Here is a 23,239-nt window from a genome sequence, read left to right on the forward strand (position 1 = left end):
ATTACAGGTGTGAGCCACCGCGTCCGGCCTGAATCTATACTCTTTATAAAAATAAAATATTATAGATGAAACTAAAGGTTCCCTTGAAACCTCTTTCCTGGTTATTGATTTTATAATCATCAAGAAATACTTGTAGGCCAGGCACCATGGCTCACGCCTGTAATCCTAGCACTCTGGGAGGCCGAGGCAGGTAGATTGTTTGAGCTCAGGAGTTCAAGACCAGCCTGAGCGCAAGACCCCATCTCTACTACAAATAGAAAGAAATTATATGGACAACTAAAAATATATCTAGAAAAATTAGCTGGGCATGGTGGCAGATGACTGTAGTCCCAGCTACTTGGGAGGCTGAGGCAGGAGGATTGCTTGAGCCCAGGAGTTTGAGGTTGCTGTGAGCTAGGCTGATGCCACGGCACTATAGCCTGGGCAACAGAGTGAGACTCTGTCTCAAAAAAAAAAAAAAAAAAAGAAATACTTTTAAAAAGACAGGTCATATATTAATAGCAAGAAACACATATTCTTATCAACATCTGTTATTGCCTGTCTTTTAAGTAAAAAAAGCCTTTTTAACTGAGGTGAGATGATATCTTACTGTAGTTTTAATTTGTATTTCTCTGATGACCAGTAATGTTGAGCATTTTTTCGTATACCTGTTGGCCATTTATATGTCTCTTCTTTTGAGAAATGTCTATTCCTATCCTTTGCCCATTTTTCAATCAGATTATTTGATTTTTTTTCCTATTGAGTTTTTGGAGCTCCTGATATATTCTAGCTATTAATCCCTTGTCAGATGGATAACTTACAAATATTTTCTCCCATTCTGTGGGTTGTCTCTTCCCCTCCTAGGCTGTTTCCTTTGCTGTGCAGAAGGAAGCTTTTTACCAGCCTGAACAAGAGTGAGACCCTGTCTCTACTATAAATACAAAGAAATTATATGGACAACTAAAAATATAGAAAAATACAGAAAAAATTAGCCGGGCATGGTGGCGCAAGCCTGTAGTCCCAACTACTCAGGAGGCTGAGCCAGGAAGATTACTTGAGCCCAGGAGTTTGAGGTTGCTGTGAGCTAGGCTAATGCCATGGCACTCTAGCACGGGCAACAGAGTGAGACTCTGTCTCAAAAAAAAAAAAAAAGAAGCTTTTTAGCTTGATTTGATCCCATTTGTCCAGTTTTGCTTTGCTTACCTATGCTTTGGGGGTTTTAATCAAGAAATCATTGCCCAGACTAGTGTCCTGAAGAGTTTCTCCAATGTTTTCTTTTAGTAGTTTCATGGTTTCAGATCTCAGATTGACATCTTTAATCCATTTTGATTTGATTTTTGTATATGGTGAAAGATAAAAGTCTAGTTTCATTCTTCTGCATATTGATATCCAGTTGTCCCAGCATCATTTATTGAAGAGACTGTCCTTTCCCCACTGTGTGTTCTCAGCACCTTTGTAGAAGATAAGTTCACTATAGATGTGTGGATTTATTTTTGGATTCTCTATTCTGTTCCATTGGTCTGTGTGTCTGTTTTTATGGCAGCACCATACTGTTTTGGTTACTATAGCTCTGTAGTGCAATTTGAGATTAAGCAATGTGATCCCTATGGTTTTGTTCTTTTTGCTCAGGATGGCTTTGGCTATTCTGAGTGTTTTGTGGTTCCATATAAATTTTAGGATTACTTTTTCTATTTCTGGAAGAATGTCATTGGTATTTTTATGGGAATTACACTGGATCTATAGATTGCTTTGAGTAGTATGGGGATACTTTAACAATATTGAGTTTTCCAATCCAGGAGCATGGAATATCTTTCTCTTTTTTTGTGTCCTCTTCAATTTCTATTGTCAGTGTTTTATAATTTTCATTGCAGAGATATTTCACTTCTTTGGTTAAGTTTATTCCCAGGTATTTTATTTTATTTATAGCTATTATAAATGGGATTACTTTCTTGTTGATGTTGGCACATAAAAATGCTACTAATTTTTGTATGTTGATTTTGTATCCTGCAACTTTACTGAATTTATTTTATCAGTTCTAATAGTTTTTTTGTAGCACAGCTTTTAAAAGACATAAATCCTTGTGTTTCATCTTATGTTTAAAATTTATGTTTCTATTTGATTATATATATGTACATGTATGTATATATATGTATATACATACATGTATATGAAATTTATTTTAAGGATAGAAATAAAAATAAAAGTATTTTTTCTGTTTGTATTTGCTCACTATGATAGCCAAGAATCTGCAGCGTATACCAGTTGCAGCAGCTTCCCTGTGACTTCTGCCTTATCTGAAAAGTTGCTTCTACCATTTACTTCTTTCTTGACAAAAGTATTAGAAATATATTAAATATTTTTATCTAAACCTTGAGTTTTGAAATTTTGTTCAGGTATTACTGCTCAAGTCTACTGATACACAGAAGTTAAAAAAAAACACCTTAGAAAATGTACTGTCCTCATGTAGCTTACTTTCTACATGAAGGGTTTTGCATCATAAGGTTTTGGACAGGAAATAGCATAATGTTTTTTATGTTTGAAAAAGATTTCTGTAGTTTGTGGGTTAAGAGTATACTCTAAGGGGACAAAGAAAGCAGAAGCATGGGAACTGATTAGGAGGCTATTAAAATAATTTTAATGTAAAATATTATAACATCATTTGAAAAATAGGTTAAACCTTATTTTGTATTTACATTTTTGTGATTTATTTCTATTTTTACATAGTTTTATAGAGTTTGTTAACCAAAATCATTATTGTTGAGGTAGTATTTATGTTTAAGTAATTTTTATAATTAAATTCTTGGCTATTTAGTTGTACCACTAATGTGTTACTTATACCTATATAAGTTTAATAATATTTATTGTGTTTTAGTTGATCCTGAAAACTTGTTTGTTGGTCGCCACTTCATAATTATGATTTCCACGATTACCTTTACTCTGCCTTTATCCTTGTACCGAGATATAGCAAAACTTGGAAAGGTAATTTTTACATTTTAAATAAGCACAAAAATGCACCTGGTAACTTGCATTGTTATATTTGGCAAAGCTCTTCGTTACAGTACTCATCTTTAGTTTCCTTATGATTATGCTAGAGTAAACTGTGGTTGAATCATTAGCTTGTTTTTAGGAACTGGTGGTTAAATATTTGATGAGTGTGAACTAAATATGTTCTTTCTTTTTCTTTTCTAAAGTAGATACCCTAACTGATGTCAGCACATTTTTTTAAATTTTTTTTATTTCAGAATTTTATGGGGATACATGCGTTTTGGTTACATAATTTGCTTTTGTACAGTTTGAGTGGAAGTTGTAAGTGTGCCCCCTTCAGCCAATTAGTGCAGACAGCACACTTCAAATTTAGAAAATATGAAGAACTATACTTAAAGCAAGTCTCGTGTATTGGAAAAGTGTTCAATTTTTTTTGCAGGTAGTTTAAACAATTTAAAATTAAACTAAGAAGTAAGGATGAATCTCTTCAATGGCTTAACATATTTTTATTTGTAAATTACAATGTCTATTTGCCTGTTTTCCATTCACTGAATTTAAACGTCAATGTGTTGATTGATCAATTTTTGAGAATTTGGCCCATATTTATGACTCTTATTACTAAAGAGAAATACTGAATTCTTTCTAAAGAAAGCACCCAAGTAATTATTTAACTCACTACTTAAGCTCATTTGCACTCTCTCAAGAAATGTTTGTATTTTTCCCAAAATATTTTGGTGCTATGTCTACATGATGCCAAGCATTCTGACAAAAAAAAAATTTTTTTAAGAAGAGTTATTCATATAATATTTTTATATTCTATCTTGAAAACTCCAGCAGTTGACTGAATTTTACTTTTCACTGTGATGTTTGATGTTATGCATTCAGTTATTAAGTCCCTTCTTCCAGGTAGAGCTGAAGGTGGAGACGATATTTCAAAGTATTCTGACCACCACATTCTCTGTCCCTAATAGTCACCCAGAAATAAACAAAATTGTACCAAAAGGTGCTTTTTGTGAGTTATCTAAGATGATCAAACTATTTTTCATTTCATGTGTTCAATGTAGACATTAATGTTATCTTCTTAGTGCAGACAGCAAGGCATTCATGAAAAGAAAGATACTAATAAATATTCTATCATCTTAGTAATACTTGAACATTTTTTCCCTAGAAGTTCCTTTAAAGTGTCATTCTGAAATATCTAAATAAATATCCCAATGAGCAAAGCAGAGTAGTTAGGAGCCCTGTTACAGTCAGACTTCTTGCATTTGAGTTCCCTTTCTGCCACTTTGTAGCTATGTGACCTTGGCCATGTTAATTAATCTCTGTTTCTCAAATCAGCAGATTCATAGTAGAAACACCTTTCTAATTAACAATGAATAACTTAGAAAACAAGATTAATGAGAATCACATGAAATGAGAGCAATTTTTTATTTACTTTTTTCTGATTCAGAGGAAGAAAATCCAAAATGTGCTTAGTCATTAAAAAATTAAGACTAGAAACATAGACGTAACATAATGAGTACACGGAACACATGCACACGCAGACCAGGCTATATTTTAACCCACTGAAACAATGACAGAACAGAGAGAAAAAAGCAAAACAGACCTAGAGACATAGACCAAAAGGCAAAAGCACATAGGAAAAATAGACTAACAGAGCTAGAGAGCAGACAGCAAAAAGCAGAGGCACCTCCCTAAAAAAAATATCAGGAGGGGGGATGTATGTGTGTTGTGTTGGAAGGGAGAAAGTAAGATAAAGACAAGTATTCCACACACCCACTCAGTAAAAAGTAAAAAAGAAAAAAAAAAAAGACAAGTAGAAGAAGTAATTATAGACAGGGGGAAAAAAGCACAAGTCAACACTAACATAGGGCCTGAAGAATAAAGAAAGTATAATTTCATTTTCACTTTCATAATGTAAAGCCACCAGCATTGTATAGTATGCAGGAAGCCACTAAAAATGTTTAAAGCCATGTTGTAAGATTTTAACAATAGTCATATGTGATACTTGCTCAGCTATTTGGGGTGGGGTGGGGAGAGAACCAAGACTATGATCTGAAAAGAAGTCACATGCCTGAGATTATCAACACCAATCTAGTGAAAAAACTAGTAAAGAATTGGATAGAAAAACCTATGCATTAAGTTTACCAAAGTAAAAAAAGAGAAAGACCTAATATTTTAAATGAAATAATCACTATCCTAAACTGACAATATCTTTACATTTTCTTTTGCAGATCTCCCTTATTTCTACAGTTTTGACAGCTCTGATTCTTGGAATTGTAATAACAAGGATGGTTTCATTGGGTCCATACGTGTAAGTTTTGTTGTTATATTTGTCTTTGATTTATAGCCTTCACATACATATTTATATATGACATACTATTAATGCAGGAATATAAAGTGGTATAAATGTTATTTATCTTTAGTTTTTGACAAATAAGAGAAAATGCAGGTAAGTAAACATGCATTTTTCAGTAGGACTCTGCAAGGCTGATGAGATTAAACCAGTTTTATTTATTTTAATGGCCAACCCAAGTAGAATAAAAAAAGGATTTTGAATAGTGGGAAAAAGGAACAAGTTTTACCAGTCTAGACTGAAATGGGAAGAATAAAGGACGCGGTGGGTGTTTTTAATCTAATTGAACTAAATATAGCTGCTTTGAAAACCACACTTTATTCTCATCTGAGATTATATTCTTTAATTATTTTGTGTTAAAAAGCTCTGCCATTTGTGAACTAATGGTGATAACTGATAGTGGTATTTATTTGCTTTTAATATTTGGCCAAGGCCGGGCGTGGTGGCTCACACCTGTAATCCTAGCACTCTGGGAGGCCGAGTCGGAAGGATCGCTCGAGGTCAGGAGTTCGAGACCAGCCTGAGCAAGAGCGAGACCCCATCTCTACTAAAAATAGAAAGAAATTATACGGAAAACTAAAAATATATACAGAAAAAATGAGCTTGGCATGGTAGCACATGCCTGTAGTCCCAGCTACTCGGGAGGCTAAGGCAGGAGGATCACTTGAACCCAGGAGTTTGAGGTTGCTGTGAGCTAGGCTGATGCCACGGCACTCTAGCCAGGGCAACAGAGTGAGACTCTGTCTCAAAAAAATATATATATATATATATGTATATATTATTTGGCCAAATAAAATGTTGACAAATTGGTACTGGTTCCCTCTATTTAAAAAATATTACTCATCCATGAAATCCAAAACTATGTATACTGATAATCTAAACTACACAGTTTTATGCTTTCCACAATGTACAATAAATACTTATTTATTGAATAAATAAATAAAACATCAGAGAGTTTCCACGATACTTTAAATATTTTCTCTATGCTAAATAAGACAAAGTAAAGTTAATTTAAGACATAATGTCTAGCACAATGGAAGGAATACTGGGTCTTCAATGAATGGTATCTGTGAGTAGAAGCAAAAAGGAAACCTGGTGAAGAGCTCTAACTGATAATGTAGTTCCCAATGTAATTTATGTTTTCCTATTGATTAATTGTTCCTCTGCAAAATTCCTTCATTTTCAACTGTACTTGGCTTCTGATAGGCTTCTCAGTTTACCAGGAAAATACCAAAAGAAAAAATGCCTCCAGTTTTTTGGAAGAAAGTACGAAATATCTAGTCTAACTGTACTTGATACAGCCTTTTCTTTGAAAAAATAACTTTTTTTTTGAGACAGGGTCTCGCTTTGTCACTTGGGCTAGAGTGCAGTGGCATCATCACAGCTCACTGCAACCTCAAGCTCCTGGACTCAAGCGATCCTCCTGCCTCAAGCCTCCAAGTAGCTGGGATTACAGGTGCACGCCACCACACCCAGCTAATTTTTTTTCTATTTTTTGTAGAGATGGGATCTCACTTTTGCTCAGGCTGGTCTAGAACTCTTGGCCTCAAAGAATCCTATCACCTCGGCCTCCCAAGGTGCTAGGATTAGAGGCATGAGCCACTGCACCCGGCCAAAACCCCTATTTTTTTAAAGGATTTAAATGAGAGAAAGCCTATGTGTAATGTTTATATTAATGTTTCTCTTCAAATAACTTAATCCTGACTCATAGTTGTATTGGTTAGTTCAGGCTGCCATAAGAAAACACCATAAACTGAGTGGCTAAACAACAGAAATTTATTTTCTTGTAGTTCTGGAGGGTGGAAGTTAGGGACCATGGTGCCACCATGGTCAGGCTTTGGTGAGGGCATTACCCTAGCTTGTAGAAGGTAGTCTACAGTAAGAGCTCTGCTATCTCTTCTTATACGGTTGCTAATTCCAATATGAGGGGCTCACCCTCATCTAACCCTAAGGCCTCATCTCCAAATACTATCACATTAAAAGTTAGGGCTTCAGGCTGGGAGTGGTGGCTCCTGCCTGTAATCCTAGCACTCTGAGAGGCAAAGGCAGGAGGATTGCTCAAGGTCGGGAGTTGGAGACCAGCATGAGCAAGAGCAAGACCCCATCTCTATTAAAAATAGAAAAAATTAGCCAGGCATGATGACTCATGCCTGCAGTCCCAGCTACTTGGGAGGCTGAGGCAGGAGGATCGCTGGAACCCAGCAGTTTGAGGTTGCTGTGAGCTAGGCTGACGCCACAGCACTCTAGCCTGGGCAACAGAGTGAGAGACTCTGTCTCAAAGAAAAAAAAAAAAGAGTTAGGGCTCCAATCCATGAATTTGGAGGGGATACAATTTAATCTATAGCATTAGTGGTTTTGAAATGTACCTGGTTCACTTTAATATGGCCATTTATTCTTTCATTTAATAAATACTTATTGAGTGCTTACAGTTTTCAGCTATTGTTCTGTGCTCTGAGAGAAAAAGAGCAGAGAAAGGCATAAAGTAGCAGCTGCTGTGAGTTGCTCACATTCAAGTGTGGAGAAGGGTCTTATTTTAAAACAAAAAAAGAAGACAAGAAATGACAATATAATGTGACAAGTGCAAAATAGAAGCATGAAAGGGGGCAGAGGCAGTACCAAAGAAGAGCTTAATGGTCTGTCCTGATCAGTGAGGGCTTCCTGGAGGAAGAAAAATATGATCTGCGTATTTTAAAGGATGAATTGGAGTTTTTCCAGATAAGAAGGTAAAAGGCATTACAAGCCTGGGGAAAGGTACATATAAAAACACAAAAGCATATGTTTAATTCTACTGATATTTATTTAGTGTCTATTATGTGGTACTGTATTCAGCTATGGTTTTCAAAAGCCGAATTCACAGCAACAAAAAGCTACGGAGTGTATTGAACAGAATACAATAAATAACAATTTTGACGAAAATTTTTAATTGTATAAGACTGAACTATTTTAATTGAAACTTTTTATTACAAAAAATGATTCTAGGCAATAAACCATTAGGTTATAATAAAAGGTCTTATAGATACGGTAAATATAGCATTATGAGGCAATATTGAGAAAAAAAGTAGCTAAAGTAAGACGTAAATAAATAAACCCTTAGTTGCACCATGAGAGAATAGTGTAAAGCAATGATTTTCAACACTGGCTTCACATTAAAATTGTCTGAGTAGCTTTAAAAAATATTGATGCCAGGTCCCCACCTGCAGAGATTCTGACCAAATTGGTCTAGGGCCAGGCAATTGGATTCATTATTTAACAGTGGGTGAGTCTATGAACAGAGATCTAGACTCTTTTGGTTCAAAGAGATTAAAATCACAAGTACACATTTTTAATGCATTGTAGACACTTTGTTTCTAAAATTAAGCCAGAGATTTTTTGTGTTATTTTAGTTACAGTTATGTGATCATTTTTCATGATTCATTCTCCACTTATTTTTTCAGTATTTTTTTATATACAAAATGTCATATGAGATACTATCATGACTACAAAGAGAAATAAAATGTCTCTGGTCTCAAGGGGCTCACAGTTTCGTGAAGAAGATAAAGCTATACAGATGACTATCACATGAGCATTGTGCCCTGATACAGAGGAAAGAGGAAGGGGAGTCCACTTTCCACTTCCTGGTGGGACTCAATGAACTGGTTTTATGGCCAAAGAGCTATTTATTTCTGTTGTAAACAAAATGTGGCCTATGTCTGTCTGACCTTCCTCTAGTAGGGATACAATATTTTATCTGAGCCTTTGAAATTTTTCTAATAACAGGGATTATTTACATAACTCTTTCAATATTTACATGTTAATGAAGTATGTTTTTTAATACTGTGCCACCTTTTATTTCTGTTTGAATACTATTGCAAACAACTGCTGTTTGTCCTGATTTACAATCAGGCTAATCACTGAAAATATGACAGCCACGTAGGCTTATAATCCATAAAACATGAGAGATTCAATACTCCATGTGTGGTTTTCTTCATTTTTGGTTCAGATGAAAGATCAGAAAAGCTGCAGTTTTTTCATGGGACTTTTAAAATGGAATTTGAAAAAGGTTTTTTAAAACCACTATCAGAAAAGGGGAAGGTCTGTAATGGCTACTGGTATTGACCTTGTTACTATGGAAACACCTTTTTAGTGGTTGTGTTTTAAAAATAAAACACAATTCAATTTCCTTTTCCATAACTCATAGGGCCATAAATTCTGCTTTCTGATATAATTTCAAATATCTCACCGTCCAATGACTTTCACTGCTTTTTGGAAATTATGTTCAGTTTTATTGTATTTTCTAACCTTTCGCTTTCTAAAAACTAGATGGCAAGGCAATTTAATTGCTTTCCAGAAAGTGTGCTAGTATAAAAATGCAATAACACAGTTCTCCCTTTTATTTCATTTTTTCCTAACTGGAATCGGAGGCATTATAGCTGTGAAAACCTTCATTCAATGCCTCATTAATATTCAATTTTTACATTCAGAATGGAAATGATAATATGCAGTCCAAAGTCACCAATATTTTCCCTTCATATGACATCTCTTTTACAGCATCGTAATCAATAGTGTGGTATTCTAAACATAATTACAGAAAGTGTATCTACATTTTCAACAGGCATGTATGCATATAAAAAGTGTTCCCCAAGGATCTCAATACACATTAGTTTTCTTAACCCTCATTCAGTCTAACCTTGAAATTTTACAATTTAATGCTACACATACAGAAGAAGTATGGGGGATTAGAGAAAGGATTGGAAAAAAATGGGTAAAGACAGAGGAAGAGTAATATTTGAGGAAGGGAATGGTTATTTCTGACAAATATTAGCCACTGAATTTTTGAATGATATACAAATTTTTGTCCTTTTTGTTGCAAATGACAGCAACCATAGAACTTTAACTGGTTAAAGCAAAAGAAAATTTATTAACTGTAAAATTCAAGGTTAGCTCTATTATTAGGTATGGTTGGATTTAGGAGTTCAGTTAATGAAACCAGACATAGTTTCTCTTTTTGCATCTCTTGGCTCTGCTTCTTGTTTTGGCTCTAGTTTCTGGAAGGCTTTCTCCTTGACTGTGACAAGATGGCATCCACAGTCTCAACCTAAATGGATTCAAATCTAAGTCTTTAAACAGACAAAGAGCCTTCTCTTTTACGGTACCTCTAACCTCACTCCCAGAATGAGTTCTGATTGGCTCTAATATGGATCCATGCCCAGACTCTATCATCATGGCCTGTGTTGAGTTGCTCATCTTTTGTTGTCGTTTTTTTTTTTTTTTTTTTGAGACAGAGTATCTCTCTGTCTCCCTGGCTAGAGTTCAGTGGCATCATCATAGCTCACAGCAACCTCAAAATCCTGGGCTCAAGCCATCCTCCTCTCTCAGCCTCCTGAGTAGCTGGGACTACAGGCCTACACCATCACCGCCAGCTAATTTTTCTATTTTTAGTAGAGATGGGGTCTCACTCTCACTCAAGCTGCTTTTGAACTCCTTGCCTCAAGCAATTCTTCCACTTCGACCTTCTAAAGTGCTAAGATTATAGGCACAAGCCACCGTGCCCAGCCTGAGTTGCTCATCTTTAGGTTACAGGCCCACACTTGGAGCTTAGGGCAGGGTCAACTCAATGAAAGCACGTGGACTTAGAGTGGGGGAAAGGTTGATCCCAAAGGAAATCAAGGCAATGATGCCAGGAGCAGGAGGAGTAGCCACTGCATGATGCAAAGTACAGATAAAGGTGCTAATCCCATCTGCCCCCATGGCCTGATCACCTCCTAAAGGCCCCCCCTCTGAATATCGTTGCACTGGGGATTAAGTCTCAACTTAAATTTTAGAGGGAACACAAACATTCAAACCATAGCACCCACTGAGCCCCACTACCCCATCACTGCAAGCTATATAGCTTCTGTGTTTAGGAAGTAACCAGAGTTTTGGTGTTTCTCAGCTGAAAGTTTTGCTAGCATATAAAAGGAAATGAGCCTAGAGAGTTTGGCAGAGACCAAGATGAAAGGAGAACTTTATGTGCAATGGTAAGAGACTTGGATTTGTTCTTTAGTTGATGGGGCATTGAAAGTTCTTAAGTAGGAGAGTGCTCAGATCAAGTCTTCATTTTAATTGGACGACTCCTGCAGCAGAGGTGAGTACAGGTGGGAATATAAAGACCTGGAAGGAGGCTGTCAATATCAAGCATCCAGACAAAAGGCAACTGGAATGGTATAAGGGCAAGACTGGTAGAAATGAAAAGGAGGGAAAATTCAAGTAAATTGAAGCTGGTAAAATCAGTGGGACTTAGTGACTGATTGAATGAGGGGACTATGGGAGCACAGGTTACCTAGGGTGACGCTAAGGTTTCCAGCTTGGACAGCTAGATGGGTAGATGGTCCAGAACTCACTGCCAACAGGGAGAAAATGGAGTCTGTTCAGTCATTTAGCATTTATTAAATGTTTACTGGGTCAGTCCCTCTTCTGAGTCTGTGAAGACCAATATAGCACACTTCTTTTTGAAGGTCTCTTACAGCTTATTGAGGGTGAGGACTCACAAATAAACACATAAAATATTACCTCGATGGACTTTAATAGAATTATGAGCAGGGTGCTATGGAGACCTAAAGGGCCCTACTTTCTTTTAAGTTATATTTACCAGGATTAGGAGGGGAAGTTGATCTGGGAAAAATACAGGAAGTTTTTATTAATAGTATTTTGGTATCTTGATTTTGTGTAACGCTTGGAGGTCAGGGGAGAAGGAGTAGAAGTCATCCATAGTTTTGGAAATGCAAGTCTAGAGTTTAGGGAGAGTCTGGTGTGGACAAGACTATACAGGGGCCGGGCGAGGTGGCTCACGCCTGTAATCCTAGCACTCCGGGATGCCAAGGTGGGTGGATCACTCGAGGTCAGGAGTTCGAGACCAGCCTGAGCAAGAGCGAGACCCCGTCTCTACTAAAAATAGAAAGAAATTATATGGACAGCTAAAAATATATATAGAAAAAATTAGCTGGGCATGGTGGCACATGCCTGTAGTCCCAGCTATTCAGGAAACTGAGGCAGTAGGATTGCATGAACCCAGGAGTTTGAGGTTGCTGTGAGCTAGGCTGACGCCACGGCACTCAGTCCAGCCCGGGCAACAGAGCGAGACTCTGTCTCAAAAAAAAAAAAAAAAAAAAAAAGACTATACAGGGACAGTGTAAAAGGTGAAGAATGGCGCAACTCAAGTGGAACCCCAGTTGAAAATAGTATCTGGAGCTTACATCTGAAATTATATTTATTTTTAATATGAACTCACATGATATTATATTAAAAAAGTGAAATGCTGCCCCCTCTCGCCCATACTCTACCCTTTCAATCCAAACCCACAGAGTTAAACACAGTTAATACCAAGAATTAAACAAAGTTAACACCAATTTTTAAAGAGTTAACAGAGGAATTGCAGACAATAGTGAAAAAAATAACGGTAGGAGAAAGATTAAGAAGCAAAAGAGGTTGATATCCCAGATGGCAAAAAGGATGTATTTGTGATGTTTGCCAAGCTATGCTAGCTTTTTATATGATTCATATAAAAAAAATCAAAATTATATTTTGACAAAATTATGTTTTGACAATCAGCATATGTAAATTTGAACTAGAAATCAGCTTTTTAAAAAATGTGCGTTTTAAAAAAATGGATCGATTTTGATCTTTAGAGTGATTTCCGAGAAGAATTTTGGAAAGCAGCTTTATACGTTCATGTAAACCACAGTTGTCTATAGAATAGAATCAGAATGCAAGTGAGCTGGGAGCAAGGAAGTGGCAGAGAGCTATCAGCTGATGATGCTGGAGCTAGGGGAAGTGGTCAAATCTGCCCGTCGTTAGTAGCTTGTGGTGTGACAGGAAACATGAATTCTTTGTTTTGTGCCATCCAGAGCACTTATCGCCCAGATGTGTATGGCAAAAGAGGTTAATTCATAAGGCTTGTACAACAAACGTGCAGGCTCTACCAGGATTGTACATTGGAAAGTGCCTCTGTTTAGCCAAAAGCAACCACCCTAAAGCTCATTTTCATCAGTCTGTGAAGACTGAAGTCATATTTGATAGGACTTGCTTCCTACGCCTTTGCCTTATGCTACTCAGCTGCTATTTGTTAACTACCTGAATCCAAGTATTTAACTGAGGCTATTTTGCAAAATGAATTTAACTCCCCCAAATCTCTCCACCTCCCTCCAAAACACAAAAGGTTTCTTAAAAGAATTTAACTAAGTAAGCATCTGTTTAGATTTTTCAGGGTAAGGGAAATAATCATTCTTTTAAAAGTATTTGCTATGCTAAGGCTCCAAACTGCTATAAGCCAGTCCGTATTTTTGCTAGTATTAAAATATTTTTAAAAGCTTGAATCATTGCTGTTAAAATGGTCTAAATTTTACGATAGTCTTCATTATGTTGCCATGGTCTTTTTGAAGCTTTGTAGGGCAAGATAAAGGATGCCGCTTCTTTCCGATATTGTTTTTATTTGCATTTATTCAATGTATTTTTCTCAAAATGAATACATTCACTTATTTTTATAAGATCAAATATTACAAATAGCTTTTGATGCAACAGAGCAGCCTCGTACCAAATCCTTTCCTGTTACAACCCTTTAAGCCTTATCTTTTGGTATTCACATCTTTATTTCTAGGTAATAGGCTTGTAACTGCTCCTTCTGGATTCTCACTGCTATTCTCTTACAGAAGTTGAGGATTTTGCTCTCTCAAGTTACCTTCCCTCATGTGTTATAATACATGGAGATATACCACAATTCTTAATATTAAATACTTATGTTTTTCTTCCTATACACTTTTCCTTTTTTTTTTTTCCTGCAGTTCCCACTTGGTTTTGGTTTTGTTTTTAACCATTTTTAGCTGGATGCCCAGTTTAGCTTTTGAATTTGATCATTTTTGTTACTCATTTTCCAAATGCTCAAGAATATAATCTATCAATTTTATTATTTTTCCAGAGATTGATTTCAGGTTGATTTCTCAGTTTGCTCCTCCACCATCATCCTAGGATTTCCTTTTACTTCTTTTCGTGTATTGGATACTCTCTCTCCAGAATACCAGATTTTTCACTTTTCTTGACTTTCCCCTTTGCGGGGAGCACCCTCAGTAGCTTGCTGGTGTCTCTGAGTCCCGCACACACAGCGGTTTTGCCCCTACGTGGTTACAGCATCTTCCATTCTCAACAGTCACCACATGAACATTCTCTTTCTTTTTCATAAAATGTCTTCTCCACTGAGGTCTCTTTTGCCACTATCCTTTCCCCCATGAACTTAATCCTCCTTTTAAATTCCTTTAGTAGCATTTTAGTGAGGTCCCAGGAGAGAGAAAAGATAAACTTATGTGGCCCATCTACCCATGTTTTAATTGGCTGTCCAAGTTTAACTTTTGATTATTAATTTGCATGCGGATTTAAGTAAAAATTCAAGCATTTTATTTAAAATATATTTTCTGCCTTAGGGAAGTTATTTCATTCTGTCGAGGGGCTTACACTATGCCATAAAGGATAGCAGACTTAGTCTACTGAAGGAGGATGGTAGATAATTCTCTCTAAAAATTGTTCCAGCTACTGAATTATCTCGTTCCCTCTCTACCTTAGTTTACAGCCACTGTTACTCTATAATTTATCAAGAGATTAGGAAAGAAAAGAACAGCGAGTACCATCTGTATTAGCCCCTAGCTGAAAGCTCTGGGAGAAGATATCTGTGAACAGCAATGACTAAAATAAGATTGCATCTTTTTTTGTTGGCTATTTCTTTATTTAGCATCCTAATTGGGAATTGATTACTTGTGCCTCTTTATGCATTCAGTAAAAGTTTTATTTGGTAAAAATCACAGGAAATTAATTTTTCATTGCTTCTCAAGAATATTAAACACAAATACACACACACACACACACACACACACCCCTTTCAAGATTTTATAATATGGGCAGGGGCTTGGTGGCTAATGCTTGTAATCCTAGCACTCAGGGAGGACAAGGAGGGAGGACGGCTTGAGGGCAGAAGTTGGAGACCAGCCTGAGCAAGAGTGAGACCCCATCTCTACTAAAAATAGAAAAGATTAGCCAGCCAACTAAAAATAGAAATAAACAAAAAAAAATTAGCCGGGTATGGTGGCGAGCACCTGTAGTCCCAGCTACTCGGGAGGCTGAGGCAGGAGGATACCTTGAGTCCAGGAGTTTGAGGTTGCTATGAGCTAGGCTGACACCGTGGCACTCTAGCATTGGTGACAGAGTGAGACTCTGTCTCAAAAAAAAAAAAAGATTTTATAATATGTATGAGGCCACTTCCTCATAAAAACAAAATGCAGACCTCTAAATAATTCTTGAAAGTAGAACTCTAAGTTTCCTGATCAAGTAGGTAGCCTCTGGCTCTCTACAAGAAGATAGTACTACGTGTTCAAGAAATGAACTTAAATGTCATATACTTAACATTTTGTCTATGTCAATGATAAAATATAATCTTTCATAATTTTTCCCTATGGTTAAGTACAAAAGGATGGAATTTTATCTTTGTACTACTAACAGAATAAAACCCCTTTTATAATTGGAAATTTGTATAACAAACAAGTTATAAGAAAAACCCTTAATTTGTGTATGCCTGTATATAGATAGGAGCTTTAAAAATGTAAAAGGTTAATTTTCTATTTCTCTTCTTTCAAATAATGAGTCTCAGATGTTATCCAGTGATTAAATAATCAGAAAATTTGCCTCTCTTTCCATTTTGGAAGTATTTTAAGATTTAATGACAGCCCTCTTTTATTTAATTATCTTTAATTATCTTCCATTGATAGTCCTCATACCACTGGAGCAACATTTATCATATCAACACAGAGCTACTGCTTAGCTGGGGAGAAGGATGGTTGGGCAGAAATATAAACCCTGAAGAGAAGTGAGTAGCTCCAAATACCCTAAGATTGCCTTAAGTGGTTTTATGCACTGGAAGTTGCTCCAATTTGGCAGACCCAGTTTTACAGAAAATTGATGTATGGGATAAAATACTTAATATTTACTGTGAATACACAAAGCGGAAATGAACCATTCTTCATCACTATCAACCATAGGCTACCCATCTGGTTGCCTGTATGTCTGTTATCAAGATTAACTGTTCATTTATTTTTTCCATTTTTTATGGTGACAAAATACACATCACATAAAATATATCAGATTAATTATTTTTAAGTGTACACTTTGGTGGTATTAAATACATTCATAATGTCATGCAACCAACACCACCAATTCTCTCCAGAATTCTTTTCATATTGTAAAACAGAAACTCTATAACCATTGAACCGTAACTGCCCATTTTCCCCTTCCCCCAACCTGTCAACCACCATTCTACTTTTTGCCTCTATGATTTTGATTGCTCTAAGCACCTCGTAAGAGTGAAATCTTACAGTGTTTGCCGTTTTGTGACTGGTTTATTTTGCTTAACATAATATTCTCAAGGTTGATCCACATCGCAGCACGTGTCAGAATTCCTTTGTTTCTAAGGCTGAATAATATTCTGTTGTATGTATATACCACATTTTGCTTATCCATTCATCAATGGACACTTAGGTTGCTTCCACATTTTAGCTACTTTGAATAATGCTGCTGTGAATATGGGTGTACAAATATCTCTTTGAGATCCTACTTTCAATTCTTTTGTGTGTATAGTTAGAAGTGGGATTGCTGATCATATACTAATTCTATTTTTAATTCTGGAGGAACTTCCATAATGTTTTCCACAGCTGCTATACCATTTTACATTCCGACCAACAGTGATTCTTTCTTCTGCCTGCTCTAGTCTGTTTTTAAGATTTTCCACTGTGTTCTGTATTTCCTTGAATGAATTTTTCATTTCTAGAAGTTCTATTTGATTTCTTTTTTAACAATTTGATTTCTTTAGTGAATTTTTCATGTATTTCCTGATTTTTTTGTGGTTTCTTTGTGTTGGTTTTCCATTTTATCTTGTATTTTGTTGAGCTTATTTATAATCCATATTTGGAATTCTTTATCTGTCATATCAATATTCTGATTTTGGTTGGTTTTCATTGCTAGAGAGCTGGTGTTCCCTTTTGAAGGTGACCTTTTGCTCTGAGTCTTCATACTTAGATTTCTTTCACCAATTCCTTCTCATCTGAGGCAGTTGTTGTTTCTTATTTTGGGATTTTCTTTTGTTTAGATAGGGCTTTTTCCCTCCTCTCACTTGGATGGGTGTGTTTGTAGCATATGTTGGGTGAGAACCTTTGGCTTTGCTTGTGGGTGCTTTGATGGTGATTTAGGTTCTGGCTGGATGCCTTGGTTGTATCTTTGGTTTGGTGGTTTTCTCAGTTGCTAGTTGTTTATAGGCTATAGCAGTGATGAGCTATGTGAGTGGGCATATTCCCTGACTCTGTTTGATGAGGGAGGATGGAGGTCTTTGAAATCCTTTCTTTTTCCCCAGCCCTGTGGTCTTCTTAAACAGTGTGAGTTGTAGTGGCATGCCCAGTTTATTCTCTGAGACAGTAGCTGGTGCTTGTGAGTGAGAATCAACTACACCCTGTAGGATTGAGTCAGTAAATGCTGTAAAGGGTGTCCAAATTGACCTCCCTGTCAGTAGGTGGCCCTTGCTGGAAGGAACCACCTGCAATGTTGTTTTGGGGTCCTGTGACCTGCTCTAGTCCCTCAGGAGAAGCACTCAAATGCCTCAGGTGGTGGGGGGGGGCCCTGGAACTTCAGGTGAGTCCTTATTCTGCATCACAGCAGTGGCAGGTGAGGGAGTGAGGCTGGACATGGCTGGGTTGGGTGAGCTTGCCCTCAGCTCCCACAAAACCTGACAAGGTAGCTGTTTTGGCAGAGGTCATGATGGTCTGCTCCCAGCCCCCAGCCACCATGGAGGAACTGAAGTGGCCCCACCCAACCAGCAAGTCTGCTTGTGGAGGCGGGGCTGTCTGAGATCCACAGTCTGGCAGTCTGGAGCTGCCTTGCTCCTCTCCATCCTCCCCTGCTCCACAGTGCACCTCCACCCTCTCACTCCACCCCTACTGCCGGTATCTGCCAAAGTGGGGGACCCAGGGGAACTTTGTACCAATGAAGGGAGGTGCAACAACAATGGTTGCCTGCCTTTTTGTCTGCACCTCTCTGATCAGAAACACTTAGCAAACTGAGCACAGATCCCCAATATTTGGAGGACAAGGTGCTTTTTGCTCACCCTGGCTTCCAGAAGCTGCATGCAAGCTCCTCCTGGAACACATGTCTGTATGGCGGCCTGTCATGGGATGGGGAGGGTGGTAGCTGATACTGTGCTAAGAGCTGAAATTGACTAAAGTTAACCTCAGTTTACCATCCAGTTCTTCCCCTGGAAGTTTCAAGCCTTCAATAGACTCAAAGTCCTAAAATAGTTAAATCAGACAGATTCTTCCAGTGCAATTCCTGTCTACGAGAGGAAGCAGATTCCTGGTGCTTTCTACTCTACCACCTTCCCAGCAGCCCTCATCCATTTATTTTAAATAAGATATCTTGCCTTGTCCAGGTCCCTTCTTTCTTGAAAACAGTAATAGCACGAAGGAGCTTGCACTTCCTGTACTCACAGGTCCTTACACCCAGATTAAGACATGTGTTGTTACTTTAATGAAAACATAAGGAAACAGAGAAAGAGGAAAAGGGATCTAACATTGATTGTCCACTATGTATCACACTCTTTAATTAATTTCTCTTTTAACTGTATGTAAGAAAAGTAAAATAGAATTATAAATATTGTCTCTGTTCTATAGAAGAGAAACCTGAGACTTGTATCACTAAGTAATCTGCTCAGTCACCCTGCTGGTAAATAATAAAGCTATGATTTAAATCCAAGTCTTTCTGACCCCAAAGCCCATATTTTTCTTCCATATAGCATCCTGTATTCCACATAGCAGCAGTCCCCAACCTTTTAGGCACCAGGGACCAGCTTCATGGAAGACAATTTTCTCCGGGTAAGGGGGGGCGTGGGGAGGGGATGGGGCGGAGCTCGGGCAGTGATGTAAGTGATGGGAAGCAGCTGTAAATATATATGAAGCTTCACTTACCCACAGCTCACCTCCTGCTGTGTGGCCCCCTCCCCACCCTTCCTAAGTTTCATGGAAGACAATTTTTCCATAGACAGGGAAGCCTGGACCTGCAGCCTGGCACCTAACAGGCCAGGGACCAGTACTGGTCCGTGGCCCAGTGTTTGGGGACCACAGCCATAGTGTTTCTTAGTCATGAAAAAAATTGTCCATCACAATGAAAATTAAGTTCATTGTTGTTCAATTATCTTTCATTGATGATATTAGCCACTGTTTGGGTTTTAGGCAGCAGATAATCACATTAAATGAAAGAAGCAGGTGGGAGTCAAATGGAGGTAAAGATCTGTTCCACTTACCAGCAGGTAACATTAACACTGGAGAGATGATGTTGACTCCAGTGGGCTCATTTCAGCACTGTCGGCTCCCGTTAGCTCTAGACACACACACTCATTAAAGACCGTTGGTTTCAGTTCTTCAGGGAAATAAACTTCAACAGAAGACTCTAAACCAAAAATAAATTAGATAGTATTTCTCATTTTCACATTTCTTCTGAAGAAACATCACCATATTTTGTACAAAATAGTCTTGTAGATTAGTCCTGTAAAGTTGTGTTAATATATTTGAATTTGAATGATTATAAGAAAGATATTCCTTGTTAACAGATAGCTTATTTTGACTTTTTAAAAAACAAAGTATTTATCCCATGATTTAATCAGCTTATAATAAAAATCTAATTTGATTTATTTGATTCATATGTATAGTTTTTAAATATGACCACTAGGTACTATGTCTTTTCCCATATGACTCTATTCATAATGACAATTTTAATTTGTTTCTCTCAGTTTGTTGTCTTTTTGCTTTTTTTTGCAAATTTTCAAATATTAATATTTATAAGTTAAAAAAGTATACTTCTTGCTTACCATTATAACCAACTCCTCCATTCTTCTATTTGCCATTCAGAAAGTTCAAGTGGTAAATAGTAAACTGAAACTTAGGGCATAAACTACACTACAGAAAAAAATTTTAACCTCTTTAGGTAATTGTTTTAACTCCTTTAGGCCATTAGAAGATTATTGTGTTTCCTGAAAGTAAAATTACCTATATGTCTTCTTCTATATCTGTGTTGTCTAATACAGTAGCTACTAACCACTCGTGGCTATTTAAATTCAAATTAGATAAAATTAAATTAAATTAAAAATTAATTCCTGAGACCAGGTATAGTGGCTCATGGCTGTAATCCCAGCACTTTGGGAGGCTGAGGTGGGAGGATCATTTGAGGCCAGAAGTCTGAGACCTGCCTGGGCAATAGCAAGCTCCTGTCCCTACAAAAAATACAAAAATTATCTGGGTGTGGTGGCTCATGCCTGCAGTCCCAGCTACTCAGGGGGCTGAGGCAGGAGGATTGCTTGAGCCCTGGAGTTTGAATAAGTGACTAGAAAGCAAGAAGAGTCTAGTTGCAGTTACAAAATATTTATGGAAATTCAAGGTTAAAAATTAAGTTTATATTCAGAGAGGTTTTATGCTGAAAATACTGTATAATTATATAGAGTTAAGGAAGCAGGAAATTGGACTAGATATTTTTGAAATAGTTGTTTATGTTTGCTTCCAATCTTGACCAGCAATAGGCTATCATATTTAAAGTTGATTCACTTCTCTTTCCGCAGAGGTAACTATTATGCTTAAATTGGTTTGAGTCATTCCTTTTCATGCTTTTATACTTTTGAATTTATGTATTGACAACAATATGTAATATTGATCGATATGTTTGTAATATAGATACATAATGATTACTATGGCAAAGAAAGTTACATTCCATTCTATAACTTGTTGTTTCTTCAATATTTTATTGCACATATTTCCATTTTGATACATTTAACATTTAACATTCAATTGCTCTATAGCACACAATTTTATGATTGCATCACATGTTACTTATTGATTTATGTATCCATTCTATTGCTGGACATTGAGGTTGTTTCCAGTGTTTGGTTAATATAAACAATGCAGCAGTGAACATTATACATTTCTCCTTGTGCACATGTGCACTTCTTTAGCCTATTTGTTTATTTATAAGCTTTGACGACCTTCAGCTTTACTGGGTATTGCCAAATTCTTCTTCAAAGTGTTTAACAATTTCCACTTCCCTTGATAATGATTTCAAGTTTTCTTTCCCAGCAATTTATCAACATGGGTGTTGTTAGATTAGGTGTGAAGTGCCCTTTGTGTGGATTTCGTTTTAATTTCTCTAATTATTAAAGAGGGCGAGCAACTGTTGCATATTTATTAGCCATTCCCATTTCCTTTTCTCTCAGTTGACTGTTGTTATCCGTTGCTCACTGGATTATATTTTTCTTATTGATTTGCAAGAGTGTATAATACATTAGTAGTTCCCCCCTTATCTGCAGTTTCACTTTCTGTAGCTTTATTTGCCCACAGTCAACCAACCCACAGTCAACCACGGTCCAAAAATATTAAGTGGAAAATTCCAGAAATTAACAATTCATAAGTTTTAAGTTGCATGCTGTTCTGAGTAGCATGATGAAATCTTGCTCCATCTCAATCCACCCCACCCCTGGCCATCTGAATCAACCCTTTGTCTAGTGTGTCCACTCATCATTCATCCATGAAATTGTGAAGAAGGAAAAAGAAATTTGAGCTAGTTTTGCTGTTGCACCTCAAACTGCAAAAGTTATGGCCACAGTTGTGGTAACTGTTTAGTTAAAGTTGGAAAAGGCACTAAATTTGTGGGTGGAAGACATGAAAAGAGACATGTTTCAATTGACAGCAATCAGATTGGTACTACCCATTGCTTAGGCATCGACTGTGGATATCCCCTGTTGATAAGGGTAGACTATTATAAGTACTGGATACCCTTTTTTAATTACAGTTAGTACTCCATATTCACAGGTTCTGCATCCATAGATGCAATCCACCGTGGATCAAAAATATTCAAAAAAATAAACAAAAAATAAAAATCCAATAGACAATAATACAAATAAAAAATACAGTATAACAATGATTTACATAGCATTTACATTGTACTAGGTATAATAAGTAATCTAGAGATAATTGAAAGTATATGGAAGGTGTGCTTAAGTTACATGCAAATATACCATTTTTGTATCAGAGATTGAACATCCATGAATTTGGTATCTAATGGCCATCCTGGAACCAATCTCTCCCACATACCAACCAGCAACTGTATATGCATGACCTATTTCAATCTCCCAGTTTTTAGCTTATCTTTATATTTTTAACTTTGTATATGGATTATTTTAATATACAGATGTTTTATATTTATCTTCCATTATTTTTACTGTTTATCTATTATAATAGTTAACTTTATAGTTTTGTTTATTTCAGTTTTTAAAATTCTTTTCTCCTTCAACGTCATATTTTATTCTTTGAATTTAGATATTAATTTGCAGGTAATTGATGTCTACATGATATTGAGTCTTCCCATTCATGTATATGTATATGGTATATTTCTCCATTCATTTGTGTCTTTCAATAAAATTATAACATGACATTAAGATCATATACATCTTTTAAAAGATTTAGTGTTTTTGTTGTCACTGCCATTTAAAAAAAACATTTTAATTGGTTGTTATTTGTGCACCTCAACCTAATTGATTTTTTGTGCATTGAACTTGTATTTAGTAATCTTGCTGAATACTCTTACTAATTCCAATAGCTTGTGAGTAGGTTTTTCTGGATTTTCTATATACATTATTATATTTTGTACAAATAATTTACCACTTTCCAATGATTACACATGTCATTACTTATTTTATTGAATTAGCTAGGAATTTCAATAATATATTCTGGAAACAATAATATTGAATGTCTTATCTGGTTTCATCCTTTAATTGTAATATTTCTAACTTTCACTTTTAAATATCTCATTTCGATAGGTTTTCATAGACATTACTTATCAGGT

At 36.5% G+C, this 23,239-nt stretch overlaps 1 protein-coding gene and 1 long non-coding RNA gene across 5 annotated transcripts in view; one reads left to right on the forward strand and one right to left on the reverse strand.

Annotated features, from left to right (window-relative positions):
* LOC123643707 overlaps window positions 1-23,239 on the reverse strand; it is a 134,332-nt gene that overhangs the window by 19,257 nt on the left and 91,836 nt on the right. For all 3 annotated transcript variants that reach the window (XR_006736885.1, XR_006736884.1, XR_006736887.1), the window contains exon 3: window positions 19,656-19,801. This is a non-coding gene — a long non-coding RNA (uncharacterized LOC123643707). The remainder of the gene's footprint in view (window positions 1-19,655; window positions 19,802-23,239) is intronic.
* SLC38A11 (solute carrier family 38 member 11) overlaps window positions 1-23,239 on the forward strand; it is a 56,472-nt gene that overhangs the window by 12,774 nt on the left and 20,459 nt on the right. For both annotated transcript variants that reach the window (XM_045559392.1, XM_045559391.1), the window contains 2 exons: window positions 2,852-2,958; window positions 5,199-5,278. In XM_045559392.1, the coding sequence (XP_045415348.1) occupies window positions 2,852-2,958; window positions 5,199-5,278 (187 nt within the window). The remainder of the gene's footprint in view (window positions 1-2,851; window positions 2,959-5,198; window positions 5,279-23,239) is intronic.

Source organism: Lemur catta, chromosome 8 (assembly GCF_020740605.2).
Source record: "Lemur catta isolate mLemCat1 chromosome 8, mLemCat1.pri, whole genome shotgun sequence".
Lineage (NCBI taxonomy): Eukaryota > Metazoa > Chordata > Mammalia > Primates > Lemuridae > Lemur > Lemur catta.